At 49.0% G+C, this 19707-nt stretch overlaps 1 protein-coding gene across 1 annotated transcript in view; it reads right to left on the bottom strand.

Moving 5' to 3' along the window:
• Positions 1-2726: 2726 nt before the first annotated feature.
• Positions 2727-19707, bottom strand: part of stk31 (serine/threonine kinase 31) — a 228886-nt gene continuing 211905 nt past the window's right edge. Inside the window, 2 exon segments of the mRNA XM_072509268.1 lie at positions 2727-3969; positions 18665-18733. Coding sequence (XP_072365369.1) covers positions 3754-3969; positions 18665-18733 — 285 coding nt within the window. The 3' untranslated portion in view covers positions 2727-3753.

Genomic DNA, 19707 nt, shown 5'->3' with positions numbered 1-19707 from the left:
GGGAACAAATTTACAAGAATGTTACCAAAATTGAAATCGATGGACTCCTCAGGAAAGATGGAATAGGATCAGGGTCCTTGGACGGGATTCTCCGACCCCCCGCCGGGTCGGAGAATCGCCGGGGGCTGGCTTGAATCCCGTCCCCGCCGGTTGCTGAATTCTCCAGCACCGGATATTTAGCGGGGGCGGGAATCGCGCCGTGCCGGTTGGCGGGCCCCCCCCCGCCGATTCTCCGGCCCGGATGGGCCGAAGTCCCACTGCTGGAATGCCTGTCCCGCCAACGTGGATTAAACCACCTCTCTTACCGGCGGGACAAGGTGGCGCGGGCGGGCTCCGGGATCCTGGGGGGGGGGGGGCGCGTGGCGATCTGGCCCCGGGGGGTGCCCCCACGGTGGCCTGGCCCGAGATCGGGGCCCACCGATCCGTGTTTTCTTGTGCTTAAACTCAGTGAAAGTCAGGTGAAGGTGGAATACAAGTTTGTCCACTGGGGAAGAAAATCAATTGCCACTGAACCAGCAGCACGAGCCCCAGTTGTACTGAATTACCAAGCAGGAGCTTGGTAGTAGCTTGAAAGATATAAATTTCTTAGATGCAAGAAAGACCCCCTCCCACTGCGCATGCGCGGGGATGCCGTGAGCGGCTGCTGACTCTCCCGCGCATGCACCGCCCGCAAAGTCATTTCCACGCCAGCTGACGGGGCACCAAAGGCCTTTCCCGCCAGCTGGCGGGGCGGAAATCAGTCCGGCGCGGGCCTAGCCCCTCAAGGTTAGGGCTCGGCCGCTCAAGATGCGGAGGATTCCGCACCTTTGGGGCGGCGCGATGCCGGACTGATTCGCGCCGTTTTTGGCGCCGGTCGGCAGACATCGCGCCGATTGCGGAGAATTCCGCCCCTTCTTCCAAAAAAAAAATGGAAACAGAGTAAACTTGATTGGATGCTTCAATCTACAAAGGGATTGATAGGATGGACATGGAAAAACTGTTCCCATTTGTGGGCAGGTTCACACACCAAGATAACAAATATTAAACACCCAGAACCACTAGACAGAAAAATGGAAACATTTCAGCAGTGGTAAGAATGTGAAAATCAGTGTCCCCTGGTTCAAACAAATGGCATTAATTCACTTATGGGCAGACTTGATGGATACATGAAGGAGAAACCAAAAGGGAAGCTACAGGAACAAGATGGGAAGAGGTAATTAAAGGAATTAGTATGGACCAGTTGGCTGAATTGCCCGTTTCTATGGCCAGCTGTTTACGCTCCGGCTGGTTCAGAGCCGAGGGATTTTTTTGGGGGGGGGGGGGGGGCTACTTAAGGGTCTTTTCCCACCCAGTCTAATTTTTTTAGGCTACTGGGCGGCCGATTACCGAGGGTGGGAACCTGAAAAGGTATCACTGATCTCTGGCAGAAAGTGGCGAGGGTATGGGGGCCGCAATCAGGCGGCCTCTTCCGACTGGGTACGCCCTCTCCTTAGGGAGCTGGGAACTCGGCCCTGACAACAACAAGATTGCCTGCCCATCCTTCCCTGGGACGACCTGTGTGGTCCTGGGACTTAGGGTCAGGCATAGCGTTTCAGTACCTCTACCAGCCACTGTACCACTGTGCCTGGAGAGCTGTTGGGACAATAAGATGTCAGTCCAATTGTGAACGGAAGTGCCGCCTGCTGCCAATCAACACTCGATTAAGCATAACGTTCTCCAGTGTTTGCTTGGTTTCCTCCGGGTACCCTGATTTCCACCCACACAAGTCCCGAAAAACGTGCCTGTTAGGTGAATTGGACATCCTGAATTCTCCCTCTGTGTACCCGAACAGGTGCCGGAGTGTGGCGACTAGGAGTTTTTCACAGTAACTTCATTACAGTGTTAATGTAAGCCTACTTGTAACAATAATAAAGATTATTAAAATGCAAGGGGCCTGTCAAAGTCAGCAGGGATGCATTCCTTGCCAACCCTCAGACTGATGGGCGCCGAGTGCTCGCTATCCTGAAATTCAGGACTATGTAATGCTATGTAACATGAGAGTGAGACCCAAAAGCATTGGATGTGCTCCAGCCAGATCTGGTGGGAGATGGCTTAAAACAGTTGCGCAATACCCGAATAAAAAAGTCTCAACCCCTTGGACCAGAACCAAAATTGGGGATTGCACTGTGAAGATCAACCAGAGCGGCAGAGAGAGTAAAGGTATTGATGGGGACCAGGGCACCAAAGGTGGACAGGAGAGTGTTTCAGCAGATTGACAGCTGCTGGAGGTGAATGGAGAATGAAAGGTTAGACAAATATGATCTAGAAAGTGCACTTGTAAGTGATTTTAAGAACGCTTTTTCAGTGACATACACAGAAGGGAGGGTAGATGGAAGGGAATATGAGATGTGGTGGTGAAGTGCGCAAGAAAATGATTAGAATATTACTGTGCAGGTTTTGTTCCTGCAAAAATGTCCAATTCTATGTCCCAGCATTCAACCACACAGTACCCTTCCCCATGCAATGTTTCATCCACAGGCCAACAGTTTTCAGCTGCCAATGACCTCATTCAGAAATTATCCTCCTGAATCTCACTGCTTTGTTACATCTCTCCCATCTTTAAAACATGTATATGTCCACTCCCAAGAACCTCCTTATATTCAGGACCAAGTGACTTCAAATGGACATTTGTTCTGAAGGAATCAGCCCATTTACTACCTTCAACATTTGACATGTTAGGGACTAGATTATTGAACTCACAACAGCAGTTGGATAATTTTATTCTTTATTAAGTGTACTGTTAGAATAGACCAACACATTGCAACACAAAATATTAAACTGAAATGACTGACTTTATTGTTTCCTTCTGAAACAAAGTTATGCAATTCTTTTCGCCTCGTTCTTCCTCCTCAAGGGCACACATGTTGCTTTTACTTCTGCTGTAACCATGTTTTTAAAAAAAAATCCCCTTGGTCATATTCACAATTATTTGAAGGCCAAGTACCTTTATCCTTCACAAAAAAGTACACATTAAACCAATACACAATACAAGTCCCCCATTAGTGGCACAAATCTGCACCGACCGCCACCTCTACACCAAAAGGTTCTGGCCCGGGCAGAAAACAACTTCAGCAGCTTGCCTTTATACAGAGGTCACCAGTGAGCATTTTCACCTAATCATTGAAAAGAACACATCAGGAGCAGTTCAATTTGTCCCCTGGTTAAAAATAATTGTGTACGATGACAACAACAATAAACATAGATTGGACTGTTCATTTGGGCAGCATGGTGGCATAGTGGTTAGCATTGCTGCCTCACAGCGCCGAGGTCCCAGGATCAAACACGGCCCTGGGTCAATGTCCGCGTGGAGGTTGCACATTCTCCCCGTGTTTGCGTGGGTTTTGCCCCTACAACCCAAAGATGTGCAGGGTAGGCGGATTGGCCACGCTAAATTGCCCCTTAATTGGAAAAAAAATGAATTGGGTACTCTAAATTTTAAAAAAAAAGATTGGACTGTTCATTCTCCAGTTTTTTTTTTTTGCAAGGGCCCTAGATTTTTCTCAAATTAAATAGTAACCTAAGGGAGAGTATTAAAAACAATATAAATGAAAATAACTCTACCCCACTATTGTTATTCATGGGGAACACTTTACCAAAGTAGTACCGAGCATTGAGAGGCAGACTCATCAGCTCCCCCTTCCATTACTATCATTATCAGAATTCTGAATGAAACAAACATATTTGACACAATTAATTAATGAAAATAAGCTGTAAAAGATCAATCTGAGTAAGGTTTTATGTTGAAGTTTCACCCAATTCTGACTTGGTTTCATCTGTAAATACATTGGTCACGATGGCTTCATCTGATACAGAGGTTTTGGTCTCTTCATGAACAGTGTCAGGAGTTTTGATCTCCAAAAAATTGTCGTCCTTTAACATTTGGTCCATTCTCAATCTGTCATTTGGGTTGAAACATATCAATCTAGACACCAGAGTCAGCAGTTTAGGATCCTTTAAAAGAAAGAGGAAAAATTACTCTTCAGTACTGTGGAAGGGAAATTAACGAGTTGCCCACTTAGAAGCATGCTGGGAAATGCTGGACTATAGTTTAACACTGCTTTTGAACAAAAATAAGTAGATCAGGTAACCTAAACAAAGTACTGCTTAATATTTTGGTCTCGGCCTTATTATGATAACATATTGTCCTCCGAAAGATAACAAAATGCGTACTGGAGTTGTTTTTAGCCAAGGGCAAAAACATACATACTACGTATTTCATCTCACGTATTTTCCAAGGTCTATTTAATATAAACATGGCTGTTTACTTCAAGCTGTTATTTCAGACTATAAAGATATGTTTTCTTTGGTCGAATCTCAGAGTGCTGTGGAATGGCGATGCAGCTAGACCACTCCTCTCTCCGCAAATATTTGTGAAAATAAATTTATTTAAATCGAACCTCGAAGAATTTGACTTTATTATAATTTCCACGACAAGTACTAACGCTAGGAAATTAGTCTACTACAGACAATCTCAATTCACTTTGTCATGCTCTTGGATTTCTGACCCCCGCCCCCCGCAAGGAAATTATCATGTAATTGGTTATTTTTAAAATATGCTTTTAATGGAAGTAAATTTGCCATTCCCGGCACTGTTCATACGTACTGTTACTGTGACAATTCTATTAGTCTGAACTCAACAAAGATCATTGGCCTGTGGACTCGGGAGACGGCTGGTGCGAGGGGTGTTAGGGGAAGATTGTCAGTTTTAACTAACAGTTAAACCAGTCAGATTTTTAATTAGAGAAACAGACACTAAAAGGCAGTGAGACACCCTTTTTTGGCCTAAGATTCAATATGGGGAGGCAAAAGGCTGCAATGAAAGCAGGAGCGTAGGACAGAAGGCAGAGGCTTCCTTTACTCAAGACTGTCCAAAATATGATCGGGTCAGATGTTCTTTATTTCTCATCATTATATATATGTAGGTTGCACCAACAATATTAATAGTTCATAGAGTCATCGAACCCCTAGAGTGCAGAATAGGGCCATTCGGCCCATCGACACTGCACCGACCCTTTTGAATGAGCTACCCATTTATACAACCCTGTCAACCCTCCCCTATCCCTGCAACTCCATAGCCTAATCTGCACATCAAGGGGCAATTTAGCCTGGTCAATCCAGCTAACCCGCACATCTTTGGACTATGGGAGGAAACTGGAGCACCTGGAGGAAATCCACAGAGACACAGTTATACAAACTCCACATAGACAGTGACCCAAGGCAGGAATTGAACTTGGGTCCATGGCACTGTGTGGCAGCAGTGCTAACCACAGTGCCTGAGGAAGAAAGAGATACAATAGCTCCCAACTCATCAGAATCTCATTAGAATTAAGCTACATATCAATTTCATTGAATTAACTCATTTTAATTATTAAAATGCATATATTGGACTTCTGGTTGCGGCTATTCTGAGCTAAGTCGCACGTTCGGCAGCTCCCGTCAGAAACGGACTTTTGGGCTCTTTTTAGGGGCCCCAGCGGCATTTGTTCGACGGTTCCCAGTGTGGGATGGTGACAGTACGATTCCCCCGGCACTGTATGGATTGGACCAGGAGTGGAGCGGTGAAAAAAGTGATTTTGGTGCAGCGAAAAGTGCGAGGGAGGAAAACCAAGATGGCGGCGGGTGGAGACCAGGCAGCGTGGGCGCAGTGGTCACAAGAGCAGCAGGAGTTCCTCAAGCGCTGTTTTCCGGACCTGAAGGCAGAGCTGCTGGAGCCGATGAAGGCATCGATCGATAAGCTGGTCGAGACCCACAAGGCCCAAGGGGCGGCGATCCAGGAGGTGCGGCAAAAGGCCTCGGAGAACGAGGACGAGATCTTGGGCCTGGCGGTGAAGGCGCACGAGGCGCTGCACAAGAAGTGACAAGAAAAGTTTGAAGACATGGAGAATCGGTCGAGGAGGAAGAACCTTCGGATTCTGGGTCTCCCGGAGGGAGTGGAGGTGTCGGATGCTGGAGCATACGTGGTCACGATGCTGAACATGCTGATGGGCGAGGCCCCTGGAGTTGGATGGGGCTCACCGAGTCCTGGCGAGGAGGTCCAAGTCTAATGAGCCGCCGCGGGTGGCATTGGTGCGGTTCCACCGCCTTGTGGACAGGGAGTGTGTCCTGAGATGGGCTAAAAAGGAGCGGAGCAGCAGGTGGGAGAACGCAGAGATCCATATATATCAGGACTGGAGCGCGGAGGTGGCCAAGAAGAAGGCCTGGTACAACCGGGCTAAGGCGGTTCTGCATTGGAAGGGGGTGAAATTCGGGATGCTGCAGCCGGCGCGATTGTGGGTCACGTTTAAGGACCAACACCATTACTTTGAGATGCCAGAGGAGGCGTGGACTTTTATCCAGGCCGAAAAGTTGGACACGGACTGAAGGTTTGTTGCGAGGCGGTGTCGAGGGGGGGTTATTGTGGTTAGTGTGTTTTGGGGGATGTTCTGTTCGGTTTTCTTTGGGTGCTGGGTGGGATTGAGTAAATGGTTCGAAGTGGGGGTTGTGTGAGAGTGTGGGCGTCGGTGGTTGGAAAGACGGGGTCCCGCCGAGGGGGAGGGGGAATGGGAGGCCCGAGATGGGGGAGCTGAGATAAGGCTGCAAAAGGGAGCTGCGCCAGAGATGGCGGGGCCAGCTTGGTGGAAAGTGCGGGCTTTTTCCCACGCTAGAGAAGGAAGGGGGCGGGGCCGGGGGAAGGGCGGTGTTGGAGAGGAGTGCATGCTGACTGCCAGGAGGGGGAGGAGAGATTCTCACACTGGGGGGTCGACAGAGTGGCGGGAGAGGCCGGGGTCAGCAGACTTACGGGAGTGCCATGGGGGAAGCAATACAGCTACGGGGGAGGGGGGGGGGGGGGGGGGGGGAGACGTAGCTGGGGGGGGGGGGGGGTGAACTGGGTTACTGCTGCATTGGCCAAAGGGGAGCTGGAGTTTGGAGAGAGTCGGGGGTCCGCCGCCTGGGGGAAATGGAGGGTGCGGGAGGCGCGGGCATGTGGCTGGTCTAGAAAGGGAGATGGCTAGTCGGCTGGGGGGTGGGGGAAGCCCCCTGATCCAGCTGATAACTTGGAATGTGAGACGGGCCGGTCAAGAGGGCCCGTGTGTTCGCGCACCTGAAGGGACTGAAGGCAGATGTGGTTATGCGCCAGGAATCGCATTTGAAGGCGGCAGATCAGGTTAGGCGAAGGAAGGGGTGGGTAGGGCAAGTTTTCCACTCGGGGTTGGACGTGAAGAATCGAGGGATGGCGATCTTGGTGGGGAAGCGGGTGTCATTTGAGGCGCTGAACATCGTGGCAGATAATGGAGGTCGGTACGTGATGGTGAGTGGTAAGCTGCAGGGGGTGCGGGTGGTACTAGTGAATGTATACGCCCCGAATTGGGACGATGCCGGATTCATGAGGCGCATGTTGAGTCGGATTCCAGACCTGGAGACAGGGAGCTTGATAATGGGGGGGGGGGGGGGGACTTCAACCCCGTGTTGGACCCAGCATTGGACCGCTCCAGGTCCAATAAGGGTAAAAGGCCGGCGGCGGCCAAGGTGCACTGGGTGGAGCTGGAGTTGGGGGAGGAGAGGGACCAGCGCTCGCTGTGGCGCCTCAATGTGGGATTGTTGACGGATGAGGTGGTGAGCGGGCGGATCCGGGGGTGCATTTAAAGATATTTAGAGGCGAACGACAATGGGGAGGTGCAGGTGGGAGTGGTCTGGAAGGCGCTGAAGGCGGTGGTCAGGGGAGAGCTAATCTTTACTAGGGTCCATAAGGAGAGGAGAGAGAGGGAGAGATTGGTGGGGGAGATATTAAGGGTGGATAGGAGGTATGCAGAGGTCCCCGAGGAGGGATTACTCAAGGAGCGACGAAGTCTCCAGGCCGAATTCGACCTGTTGACTACCAGGAAGGCAGAGGTGCAGTGGAGGAAAGCGCAAGGGGCGGTGTATGAATAAGGGGAGAAGGTGAGCCGGATGTTGGCACATCAGCTTCGAAAGCGGGAGGCAGCAAGGGAGATTGGGGGAGTGAGGGATAGAGGGGGGAACACAGTGCAGAGTGCGGTGGGAATAAATGGGGTATTCAGGGACTTTTATGAGGAGCTGTATAGGTCTGAGCCCCGGACGGGGGATGCGCCGATATTTGGACCGGCTGAGGTTCCCGAGGGTGGAAGAGGAGCAGGTGGTTGGGCTGGGGGCACCGATTGGGCTGGAGGAGCTGGTTAAGGGGTTGGGGAGCATGCAGGCAGGGAAGGCCCCGGGGCCGGATGGGTTCTCGGTGGAATTCTACTGGAAGTACATGGACCTGTTGGGCCCACTACTAATGAGGACTTTCAATGAGGCGAGGGGGGGTGGGGGTCCTGCCCCCGACAATGTCCAGGGCGCTGATCTCGCTGATCCTAAAGCGGGACAAGGACACATTACAGTGTGGGTCGTACAGGCCGATCTCGCTCCTCAACGTCGACGCGAAGTTGTTGGCGAAGATACTGGCTACCAGAATTGAGGACTGTGTCCCGGGGGTGATTCACGAGGACCAGACGGGATTTGTGAAGGGTAGGCAGTTGAACACCAATGTGTGGAGGCTCCTCAACGTAATTTTGATGCCTGCAGTGGAGGGGGAAGCGGAGGTAGTGGCGGCTATGGACGCGGAGAAGGCCTTCGATAGGGTGGAGTGGGAGTATCTTTGGGAAGTGCGGAGGTCGGAATACTTTCGGCTGTACCGGGGGATGAGGCAGGGGTGTCCCCTATCCCCCTTGATGTTCGCATTGGCAATTGAACCTTTGGCCATGGCACTGAGGGAGTCCAGGAACTGGAGGGGACAGGTTCGGGGGGGGGGGGGGGGGGGGGGGGGGAAAGAGAGGAACACTGGGTGTCACTGTATGCCGATGACCTGTTATTGTATGTGGCGGACCCAGTGGAGGGGATGCCGGAGGTTACGCGGCTCCTCAGGGAGTTTGGGGACTTTCCCGGATATAAGCTTAACGTAGGGAAGAGTGAGCTCTTTGTGATACATATAGGGGACCAGGGAAGGGAGATAGACAAGCTTCCACTGAAGAGGGCAGAAAGGAGCTTTCGGTACCTGGGGATCCAGGTGGCTAGGAGTTGGGGGGCCCTGCACAAGCTCAATTTGACGCAGCTGGTGGAGCAGATGGAGGAGGAGTTTAAAAGGTGGGATATGTTACCACTGTCTTTGGCGGGTAGGGTGGAGACGGTGAAAGGGACGGTCCTTCCGAGGTTCCTCTGTGTGTTCCGGTGCCTTCCCATCCTGATCCCAAGGGCCTTTTTTAAACGGATCAGCAGGAGCATCAAGGGATCTGTGTGGGCAAATAAGGCCCCGAGGGTAAAAAGGGTGTTTCTGGAGTGTAGCAAGGACAGAGGAGGGCTAGCATTGCCCAATCTATGTGGGTACTACTGGGCTGCCAATGTGGCGATGGTCTGTAAGTGGATAATGGAGGGGGAGGGGACGGCGTGGAAGAGGCCGGAGATGGCGTCCTGTGTGGGCACGAGTCTGAGAGCGCTGGTGACGGCACAGCTGCCGCTCCCGCTGTCAAGGTACTCCACGATGTTAAGTAATGGGTTAAGAGTTAAGTAATGCATTAAGAGACATTGCAATTAGTTGTCTCATTTATGTTAAGTATCCAATGATTGACACCGATATGTAAAGGGGCTTCAGGTGGCCATTGAGTCAGGTGGTGTGTTGTTAAGAGTTTTGTGCAGAGGCTGTGGAAGTGAAATAAATGGTGTTTGGCGAAAAGGAACAAGAACTTTAGACTCTTCATATCACAGCAACTAAAACGTCTAACACACGAGTCCGGTGGTGGCGGCTCCTCTGAAAATTTGGGGGCAGTGGAGGCGCCACAGGGGTGAGGTAGAGGCCTCGGTTTGGTCCCCGATCCAAGAGAACCATCGGTTCGTCCCGGGGAGAATGGATGAGGGGTTTCTGAGCTGGCATCGGGCAGGAATTAAAAGAATGGGGGACCTGTTTATAGATGGGACGTTTGCGAGCCTTGGGGCGCTGGAGGAGAAATTTGGGCTGCCCCCCGGAAACACCTTCAGGTACATGCAGGTGAGGGCGTTCGTGAGACGCAGGTGAGGGAATTTCCGCTGCTTCCAGCACGTAAGATTCAAGATAGGGTGCTCTCGGGGGTGTGGGTTGGAGAAGGCAAGGTCTCGGCGGTCTATCAGGAGATGCAGGAAGATGAGGCGGCCTCGGTAGAGGAGCTAAAGGGTAAATGGGAGGAGGAGCTTGGGGAGGAGATAGATGAGAGTCTGTGGGCTGATGCCCTGGGTCGGGTTAATTCTTCCTCCTCTTGCGCCAGACTTAGCCTGATACAATTTAAGGTTCTTCACAGAGCGCATATGACAGGGGCGAGGTTGAATAGGTTTTTTGGGGCAGAGGACAGGTGTGTGAGGTGCTCGGGGAGCCCAGCAAACCACGCCCATATGTTCTGGGCATGTCCGGCACTGAATGGGTTTTGGAGGGGCTTTGCAAGGACTGTGTCTAAGGTGGTGAACACCCGGGTCAAGCGGTGCTGGTGGTTAGCATTATTTGGGGTATCGGACGAGCTGGGAGTGCAGGAGGCGAAAGAGGCCGGTATTCTGGCCTTTGCGTCCCTGGTAGCCCGGCGGAGGATTCTGTTACAGTGGAAGAATGCGAAGCCCCCAAGCGTAGAAGCCTGGATCAGCGACATGGCAGGGTTCATTAAATTGGAGAGGATAACGTTTGCCTTGCGAGGGTTCTTCAGGCGGTGGCAACCGTTCCTAGACTTTCTCGCGGAACTTTGGGTGGTCAGCAGCAGCACCTCGGGAAATTGGGGGGGGGGGGGGTTCGGGTATGTGTTCGGTATTGTTTCATGGGGGGGGGGTTTGTACATTGGGGGAATTTGCGATATAAGTGTACGATGTTGATCTGTGTGTTTTATGCTTTTTTCTTTTTTCTGTAAGGGGGGGTGGGGGGGAGTTTGTTGAAAATTTGCTAAAATTGAATAAAAATATTTTTTTAAATGCATATGTGGCAGATTTTGTGGTCAATGAAGAAGGAATGGTGCATGCTGCTCGTGAGCACAGACCTTCGAGTGGCAACTTTCGGCCATCCGACATTTCACCCAGAGTGTAGGAGAGGAAGAGAGAGAGAGAGAGAGAGAGAGAGAGAGAGAGAGAGGAGACCATGAAAACGAACATGTCAAGCAACAGCCAGGCTCTTCAGTAGGCTATTCAGCCCTTCATGCCTGCTCCGCCATTCAATCAGATCATGGCTGATCTCTTTCTAGTCTCAAATCCACCTCCCACTTATTGTCCATATCCCTTCAACCCGATCTACCGCCAGGGTGCCAGGCTGGCACTACCAAGCTGCCATTTTTCACATGACGGGGATTGGGCCCGGGGATGCCATGCGCAGGGGAGCCAAGGATCCCCTTATGGCGAGTTGGGGCTTGGGGAGGTTCGGGAGTCACAGAGGGGTCAAGGGATCGGGACGCTATCTCTCCATGAACCAAGGAATTCCAGCGACCGCAGCTCCTCAGTGCAGAAAACGGGACCAAGTGTAACCTTGGCCGCGCTTTCCCTGCTGAGACCCCCCATCTACCCAAATGGCCATTCAATAGCATAGTTTCTCGGCACTCCCCAGTGCCAGAAAACACCCAACTAATCACACTATGGGACTTCCCATTCGGATACATCCCTCCCCAAGTCTCACAAATTAAATTCTGAATGAATGAGACCCCACATTTATAAAATCAATTTTTTAGGGTCAAAGACATTGTAATGCAGTAATTAAGACTAAAATTATATTACAAATTCACTTATTAAATGCACCATCCACAACTTCTCCTGCCATGTTTGGTGGCTAAGTATTGCAACTTCATGCCCTTCAAGTGTTTCAATGCCGAGTGTCATGGCGAGCTACCACTTGCTGAGATCTCACATTCTCCCTCCATCTCTTGCCAAAAACCATAAAGCTGTGTCCCCGAGTCCACGCACCATTAGCTAATACAAATAGCTTTTCTTTGCCGAATTTATCTAAACTGGTCATAATCTTCTTCCAGCAAATCTTCCCTCACTCCCTTTTGCTCCAAGAATAACTCCAGCTTCTCCAACTTTATCATGCAGTTAAAATATCATGCAGGGGCTGGTTTAGCACACTGGGCTAAATTGCTGGCTTTTAAAGCAGACCAAGGCAGGCCAGCAGCACGGTTCAATTCCCGTACCAGCCTCCCCGAACAGGCGCTGGCATGTGGCGACTAGGGGCTTTTCACAGTAACTTCATTTGAAACCTACTTGTGACAATAAGCGATTTTCATTTTTCAAAATTGTGTTGACCAGTACTTGTAGTACTTGTCAAACATTTTCTTAAAATCCACAGACAATATCCATTGCTTTCATCAACCTTCTTTGTTACTTCATCAAAATATTCAATTAGGTTAGTCAAGCACGATCTGCCTTTGACAGATCATGCAGGCTCTCCTAAAAGTAACTCAAACCTCTCCAATAATCTGTTGTTGTTTTCTCTCTTCAGATAATTAGCAATTCCCTTTTGGAAGCCACCACATTGTCAGGCAGTAGATCTCCAGACCCTAATGACATATTACGTAGGCTTTTCTTTATGTTGCCTCTGGTTTTTTTGCAATATTTACCTTCTTTCTAGAACATTAATGAAATTCCAATTTACTTAGCACAAGAGTTTCCAACATCTGTTCAAAGCCCAACTAAGGAACAGAGCAAATCCAAAGGGTAACAGCGAACATCAGAACTGGTTTCTGCCTAAAATCAGGTCTTCGTATGCCTCGTCTGCACCTTTTTGGCACAGAAAGGATGTCCTCATCACCAAAGCAATGATGAGTGCAGATGTCTGCCGGACAGACCGCCTGCTCATCCGCTCCTCTTCAAACACCATTAGAAGCAGCGGAAGATGAAGAAACAGCTCAGAAAAAGATCAACGTTTAGCAGCTTCAAGAGCAGGACTAGTGAACTTTCAACAATGTTTTCTCCAAATTCTCCAAGTGTCCATTCTAATGGAGTGCCGGAAAACTGGAAAGAGTTGAAGACAGCCATCACAGCAAGCTGTGAAGAAACCATCGACTACAAGATCAGGAAACACCAAGACTGGTTCAACGAGAATGACCACATCATCCAAGACCTCATCGAGAAGAAGAGGAAAGATCTCCACACCTGGCAAAATGACAACCAGTAAGGCAAGGAAGGTAACTCATCAATCAGCCAAGGCGGAGGTACAAAGAAGTAGGGAAATCAATAACCAATGGTGGACTGAGAAATCTAAGGAGTTGCAACTCTTCGCCGACAAGCACGACACCCGGGGCTTCTTCTGTGCCACCAAAGAAATATATGGACCCAACACCCCAGCCTCAAACTGCGGAGGAAGGACAGACTCTTTTAAGAGACAAAAAAAACATTGGTCTTCGATGGAGAGAACATTTCAAAGATCTTCTAAACCATGATACAATCATAGATGAAGACGTGTTTGAGAAAATCCCCCAACTCCCCAAAGATGATCTTGGATGCCCACCAATGTGGACAAAGTCAAAGCCGCCATTAAACACTTGAGGAATGCAAAAGCCACAGGACTGGACAGGATTCCAGTGGAGATTTTAAAACTTGTACAGGAAGTGATCACCCGTCATCGCCCATCAGCTGTTCCTAAAAATCTGAGTGAGAGAAGAAATCCGTGCCAACCTCAGGAATGCCATCATCACTACCACCTTCAACAAAGGAGAGAAAGCAGATTGTGGGAACTACCAAGGAATCTCCCGACTCTCCACTGCCAGGAAGATCATCGTCCAAATCCTCGCTAGCCACATTCTCCCAGTCTCTGATGAAATCCTTCTGGAAAACCAGTGTGGCTTCCGACCAAACCGTAGAACAGCAGACATGATTTTAGCTGCTTGGCAACTTCAAGAGAATTGCCTGGAGCAATATTAACCACTCTACATGGCCTTCATTGATCTGACCAATCAGGAAGTGCTATGGAAGACCCCGTCAAAGGCTGGCTGTACACAGAAATTCATCAACATCCTCCGATTCCTCCACAAGATGTCGGTGACAGTGCTCACCAAAGGAAATAAGACAGAAACCTTTGAGGTCGAGACTGGAGTCAAGCAGAGTTGTGTCATTGCACCCACCCTTTTCTCCATCTTCACTGCAATCATCCTTTGCCTTTTCAAGGACAAGATCCTAGTGGAGTGGACATAGACTACAGGATGTACGGAAAACCTTTCAACCTCAACCAGTTGAAATCCAAGAAGAAAGCGGCACTGACATCGCTTGTGGAACTTCATTATGAGGATGACATTGCCATCTCCACTCTATCAGAAGAGAATCTCCAAGCCATGCTTGACACCTTCGCGGAAGCATACTGAAGAATCGGTTTCAGCCTCAACCTCAAGAAGACTCAAGTCCTTTACCAATCTAGTCCAGGGCAGGATCCAGTCTCTCCCTCGGTCAAGATCAAATGGAGAAACCCTCCCAAATGTGGGACATTTCCCAACCTGAGGAGCCACCTCTCCTCTAAGGCTGACATTGAGCTGGAGTTCCAACATGTAGCCACCTAAATTGGTCAACTCCCGATTTAAAGTGGCGAACGGCAAAGGCTGATGGGAAAGTCAGCCAACAAGACAGAAACCAGCAGGTGCACGTTTGCTGTGTATTAAAACTCTGCAAAAGGCCAGGCAACATCGATACCAGCGACCATCACCATAACAATGTACCAGCCATCTGCATACTGATGAGCAATCCCCGGGAACAAGTAGTAACATTTTGGACACACAAAGCAAAGCCAGACTCCTCGGCGGCAGCAGGAGCCAACACAAAGGAGGTGAACGAGCACCTCAAGACCGCCCATCGATCAGGGAACCGCTCCAGTATTGGAGAAATCGAACCAAGCGCTTGGGACAAAGTCCAATCACTTGGGACCAGGTACAGGGTCCGCCCCGAAAGGCGGGAAGCCCCTGGGGACTATAAGAGTTAAGCCCCAAGTTCAAATCGCTCTCTTCACCTCTTCGTCCTGCCCGGGTCACCCAGCAACACAAACCAACATTGACCGTGACCGGTGCAGTGACCGCCGACAGAAGTAAGTCTTAATTCAACGCTCGCTACGAGATAGGCGCTCCTAGCTACCAATCCGTACCAACTTCGAATCCCGCAGACTCAGAACGCGAACGAAAGGCCATTTGTTTTCCTGACCTGGTGGGCCAGTCCGAAGTTAAGTATAGGCCTGTTAATTGTAGAAGTAGCTTGGACGTAGAATTTGTGCATGAGTAGCGATTACGGTGTATAATAAATGTGCTTGGATTTGAATCTTACTAATCGGTGTATTGGGTTATTGATCATTACTCGGACTTGAACTTCGTGGCGGTATCATAAAGATACCTGGCGACTCGAGAGCAAAGGTAATAAAACAGAGCAATTGAACCAAGGAGGAAGTTAGGAACAAACATCGTATCCAATCCGCTAGTGCCTCCTTCAGACGCCCAGGACAAATGTCTTTGACAACTACGACACTCGCGCTGACACCAAGATCTAGTTATCCTCCCAACTCTTCTCTACAGCTCAGAAACTTGGACTACATACAGACGCCACCTCAAGGCTCTGGAGGTACCATCAATTCTGTCTGTGAGCCCCCCGGGAAATGCCTTTAGATATATGCAGGTGAGGGCTTTTGTGAGGCGACAGGTGAGGGAATTCCCGTTGCTCCCGGCACAAGAAGTTCAAGATAGGGTGATCTCGGGTGTATGGGTCGGGGAGGGCAAGGTGTCGGAAATACACCAGGAGTTGAAAGAAGAGGGGAAAGCGCTGGTAGAAGAGTTGAAGGGTAAATGGGAGGAGGAGCTGGGGGAGGAGATCGAGGAAGGTTTGTGGGCTGATGCCCTAGGTAGGGTTAATTCCTCCTCCTCGTGTGCCAGGCTCAGCCTGATACAATTTAAGGTGGTCCACAGAGCGCACTTGACGGGGGCGAGGTTGAGTAGGTTCTTTGGGGTAGAGGACAGATGTGGAAGGTGCGCAGGGAGCCCAGCGAACCATGTCCATATGTTTTGGTCATGCCCGGCACTGGGGGGGGGGTTCTGGAGAAGAGTGGCGGGAGCAATATCTCAGGTGGTGAAAGTCCGGGTCAAGCCAAGCTGGGGGCTAGCAATATTTGGAGTAGTGCAGGAGGCGAAAGAGGCCGGCATTCTGGCCTTTGCGTCCCTAGTAGCCCAGTGAAGGATCTTGCTAATGTGGAAGCAGGCGAAGCCCCCCAGCCTGGAGGCCTGGATAAATGATATGGCTGGGTTCATAAAGTTGGAGAGGATTAAGTTCGCCTTGAGGGGGTCTGCGCAGGGGTTTTACAGGCGGTGGCAACCGTTCCTAGACTATCTCGCGGAGCGTTAGAGGAAGGTCGGTCAGCAGCAGCAGCAACCTTGGGGGGGGGGGGGGGGGGGGGGGGGGAAATCCTGGGAGGGGGGATGAGCAAGAGATAACATGAAGGGTTGGGGAAACTGGCACGTACGGGTGAGGGCCAGTGTACAAAGCTGTGTAAATATATCATTTTGCCATGTATATATCTCGCTCTGCGCGATTTCTCGGTTTTATTTGTTACGGGGGGGGGGGGGTTATGGTTTGTAAGGGAGAAAAATTGTGTTAAAAAACTTTAATAAATATATATATTTTTTTTAATTCTGTCTGTGAGCGATTCTGCACATCAGCTGGGAGGATAGGCCAACGGACATCAGCGTCCTTGAAGGAGCCAAGAGCACCAGCATCGAGGCCATCATTTGAAGCCAACTCCGCTGGGCCGGCCACGTGCTTAGGATGTCAGAGTGCCAATTGCCAAAGCAGATCGTCTTTGCCCAGGTCAAGGAAAGCTTCCAAACACTAGGACAAAGGAAGTGCTCCAAAGTCACATTGAAGAGTTACCTCAAGAAATGCAACATAGACGTCAATGGAGGAAACTCCTGATTGAAGGGGCACCATTATTCGAGGTCTCCTGATGGCAAGAGGAGGTCCAGAAAAGGAACCCAGCCATCTAGAGTCAGAGGACCGATCCCCAACACCGGAAACACCTGCCAAGTGTGCGGTTAAAAATGTGGCTCTAGGATCAGGCTCATCAGTTATACAAGGACCCACATAACCCATGGCCGTAATACATAGTTTCTTAGGCGGACAATCATACTAGTTAGCGGGTGATAGCCTAAGAAAAAGAGTCTGCACCCGAAATTGGGGAATACCAAACACCGAGATCAACCATGGGACTGCACAGTGAGATCCTATACCTTAGCAATTGACTATTTTTTTCATTTCAGCTGAGTAAATTGCATTCTCGGGGTGTAATTCAAAAATCACTGACCCACACAATTGTGTTAACAGATTGCAATTTTTTTTTTTTAAACTATTCGTCCATGGGATATGGGTGTCGCTAGCTTGGCCAGCATTTATTGCCCATCCCTGAGGACATTTAAGAGTCAACCACATTGCTGTGGACCTAGGGTGTAGGCCAAACCAGGTAAGGGCGACAGATTTCCTTCCCTGAAGGACATTAGTGAACCACTTGGGTTTTAACGACAATCAACAATGGTTTCATGGTCACCAGTAGACTTTCAATTCCAGATTTTTATTGAACTCAAATTTCACCATCTGCCATGGCAGAATTCAAACCCGGGTCTCCAGCGCATATTTCCGGATCTCTAGATTACTAGTCCAGCGACAATACCACAACACCACTGCCTCCCCGGTGGAAAGAGGGGAGGCAGTGCCTAAGTGGAAACTTAAGACAAAAGACTAAGTTTCAGCAAGTGGCTGTACTTGTGGTCATGTTGTACCGTAGAGTAGAGAGCAATAAATTCTACAACCTGAAATCCAAATAGAAATATAGGGGATTTTCTCGGAACTTCCAGCCGATTGTCTCTCGGAGGCGGCGCACTGTTCGCTGGTGGCAGGATTCTCTGTTCCCACTGCTGCCAATGGGAATTCCCATTGAGGTCACCCTACACCACCGGGAAACCCGCAGGTGGGGGCGCGCTCCGGCCATAGTTTCATGGAAATAAGCTTGCTCGTTGTGGAGAAAAGACTGACGAGGCACGAGTCAACAGCAACTATTAGGAAAAAAAAGTAATGAATTGAAACAAAACCTCATTAGCTAGTCATTAGAAATCCAGAGACCTAGGATAATTGCTCTGGGGACTAAGGATCGAATCCCACCACAGCATATGGAAAAATTCAAATTCAAAAAAACAAATCTGGAATTGAAAGTCTAATGATGACCATGAAACCATTGTCAACTGTTAGAAAAAATCCGTCTGGTTCACTATGCCCTTTGGGGAATGAAATCTGCCACTCTTACTTGGTCTAGGCTACCCGACTCACAATCCACAAGCGTGGTTGACTCTTAATTGCCCTCCGAAATGTTCTAGCAACCATTCAGTTCAAGCGCAATTAGGGATGGGTAATAAATGTTGACCCAACAAGCGATGTCCACAAGCTATGAATGAAAATAAAATAAAAAATAAAAACAGAATGTGCTGGAAAATCTGGCAGCATCTACGGAGAGAGTCTTGGAACATTCCAAAGAAAAGTCACCTTAACTCAAAACATTAATTTTGTGTCTCCCTCTACTGATGCGGCCGGATTGCTGAGTTGTTCCAGCACTTTGTTTTAATTCCAGATCTCCAGCAACCGCAGCATTTGTACTTATTAGCCATACATTTCTTACCATACTTAGCTCACTAACATCTGGTGTTCCATCAGGGTTTGTTCTGAAGTCATTCTTAGGGAATTGCAGCTGCAAAAGCATGAAGCAAGGTAATAGTTACAAACTTAAGCATTTTAACATTCCCTTAGTTAGAAACCTAGGAACAGGAGCAAGCCAATTAGCTCTTCAAGTCAATCTTGCTATTTGTTGAGAACACAACTGGTTGATGAACTAATTCCGTACGTCTATTTTGCCCTGTACCTCTTTATAGTTTTGGTTCATACTTCTATTCCCTTTGCATGTAGATGGGTTTCCTAACTTTACTCCTGAAAGACTGAGCTCCAAGATGGCTTTGTCCCCCATAATTTCTTTCAATCTGCCCCATCAATTTTCATTAATATTGTGAAAATTTCAATAAAATCACCTTTTAATCTTCTACATTCTCAAGAATGCTCCCCTAGTTTGGGTAATCTCTCCTCCATAATGTAACCCTTGGAATCCAGGTAGCAATCCCTCTACGGCCAATATGTCTTTCAGTAGGTGTTGAGTGCAGAACTGAACAAAGTACACCAGATGTGCTCTTTATATAGCTTACTAGGACTTCTAACCCCTTCCATTTTAATCCTTTTGTTATAAAACCAGTATTCCATGAACAATTAGATTTATTTTTTGTACTTAACCATGACATTTTAACTTTTAGGTTTTTAATAAAGTCCCACATGGGAGGGTAGTGTGCAAAATTAAAGCACGAGGGATTAAGGATAACATATTGGCATGGATTGAGAATTGATTAGTTGACAGAAACAGTAGGAATAAATGGGTCTTTTTTTGAAGTAGCAGGCAGTAACTAGTGGGGTCCCGCGGGGATCAGTGCTTGGGCTCCAGCTATTCGCAATATACAACAATGATTTGGATGAGGGAACCAAATGTAATATTTCCAAGTTTGCTGATGATATGAAACTTGGTGGGAATGGGAGTGGTGAGGAGGATGTTAAGAGGCTTTAAGGTGATTTAGACAAGTTGAGGGAGTGGGCAAATACGTGGCAGATGCATTATAGCATGGA

This window comes from Scyliorhinus torazame, chromosome 6 (genome assembly GCF_047496885.1).
Source record: "Scyliorhinus torazame isolate Kashiwa2021f chromosome 6, sScyTor2.1, whole genome shotgun sequence".
NCBI classification, from domain to species: Eukaryota; Metazoa; Chordata; class Chondrichthyes; order Carcharhiniformes; family Scyliorhinidae; genus Scyliorhinus; species Scyliorhinus torazame.
This window is presented reverse-complemented; position numbering and strand designations above follow the sequence as displayed.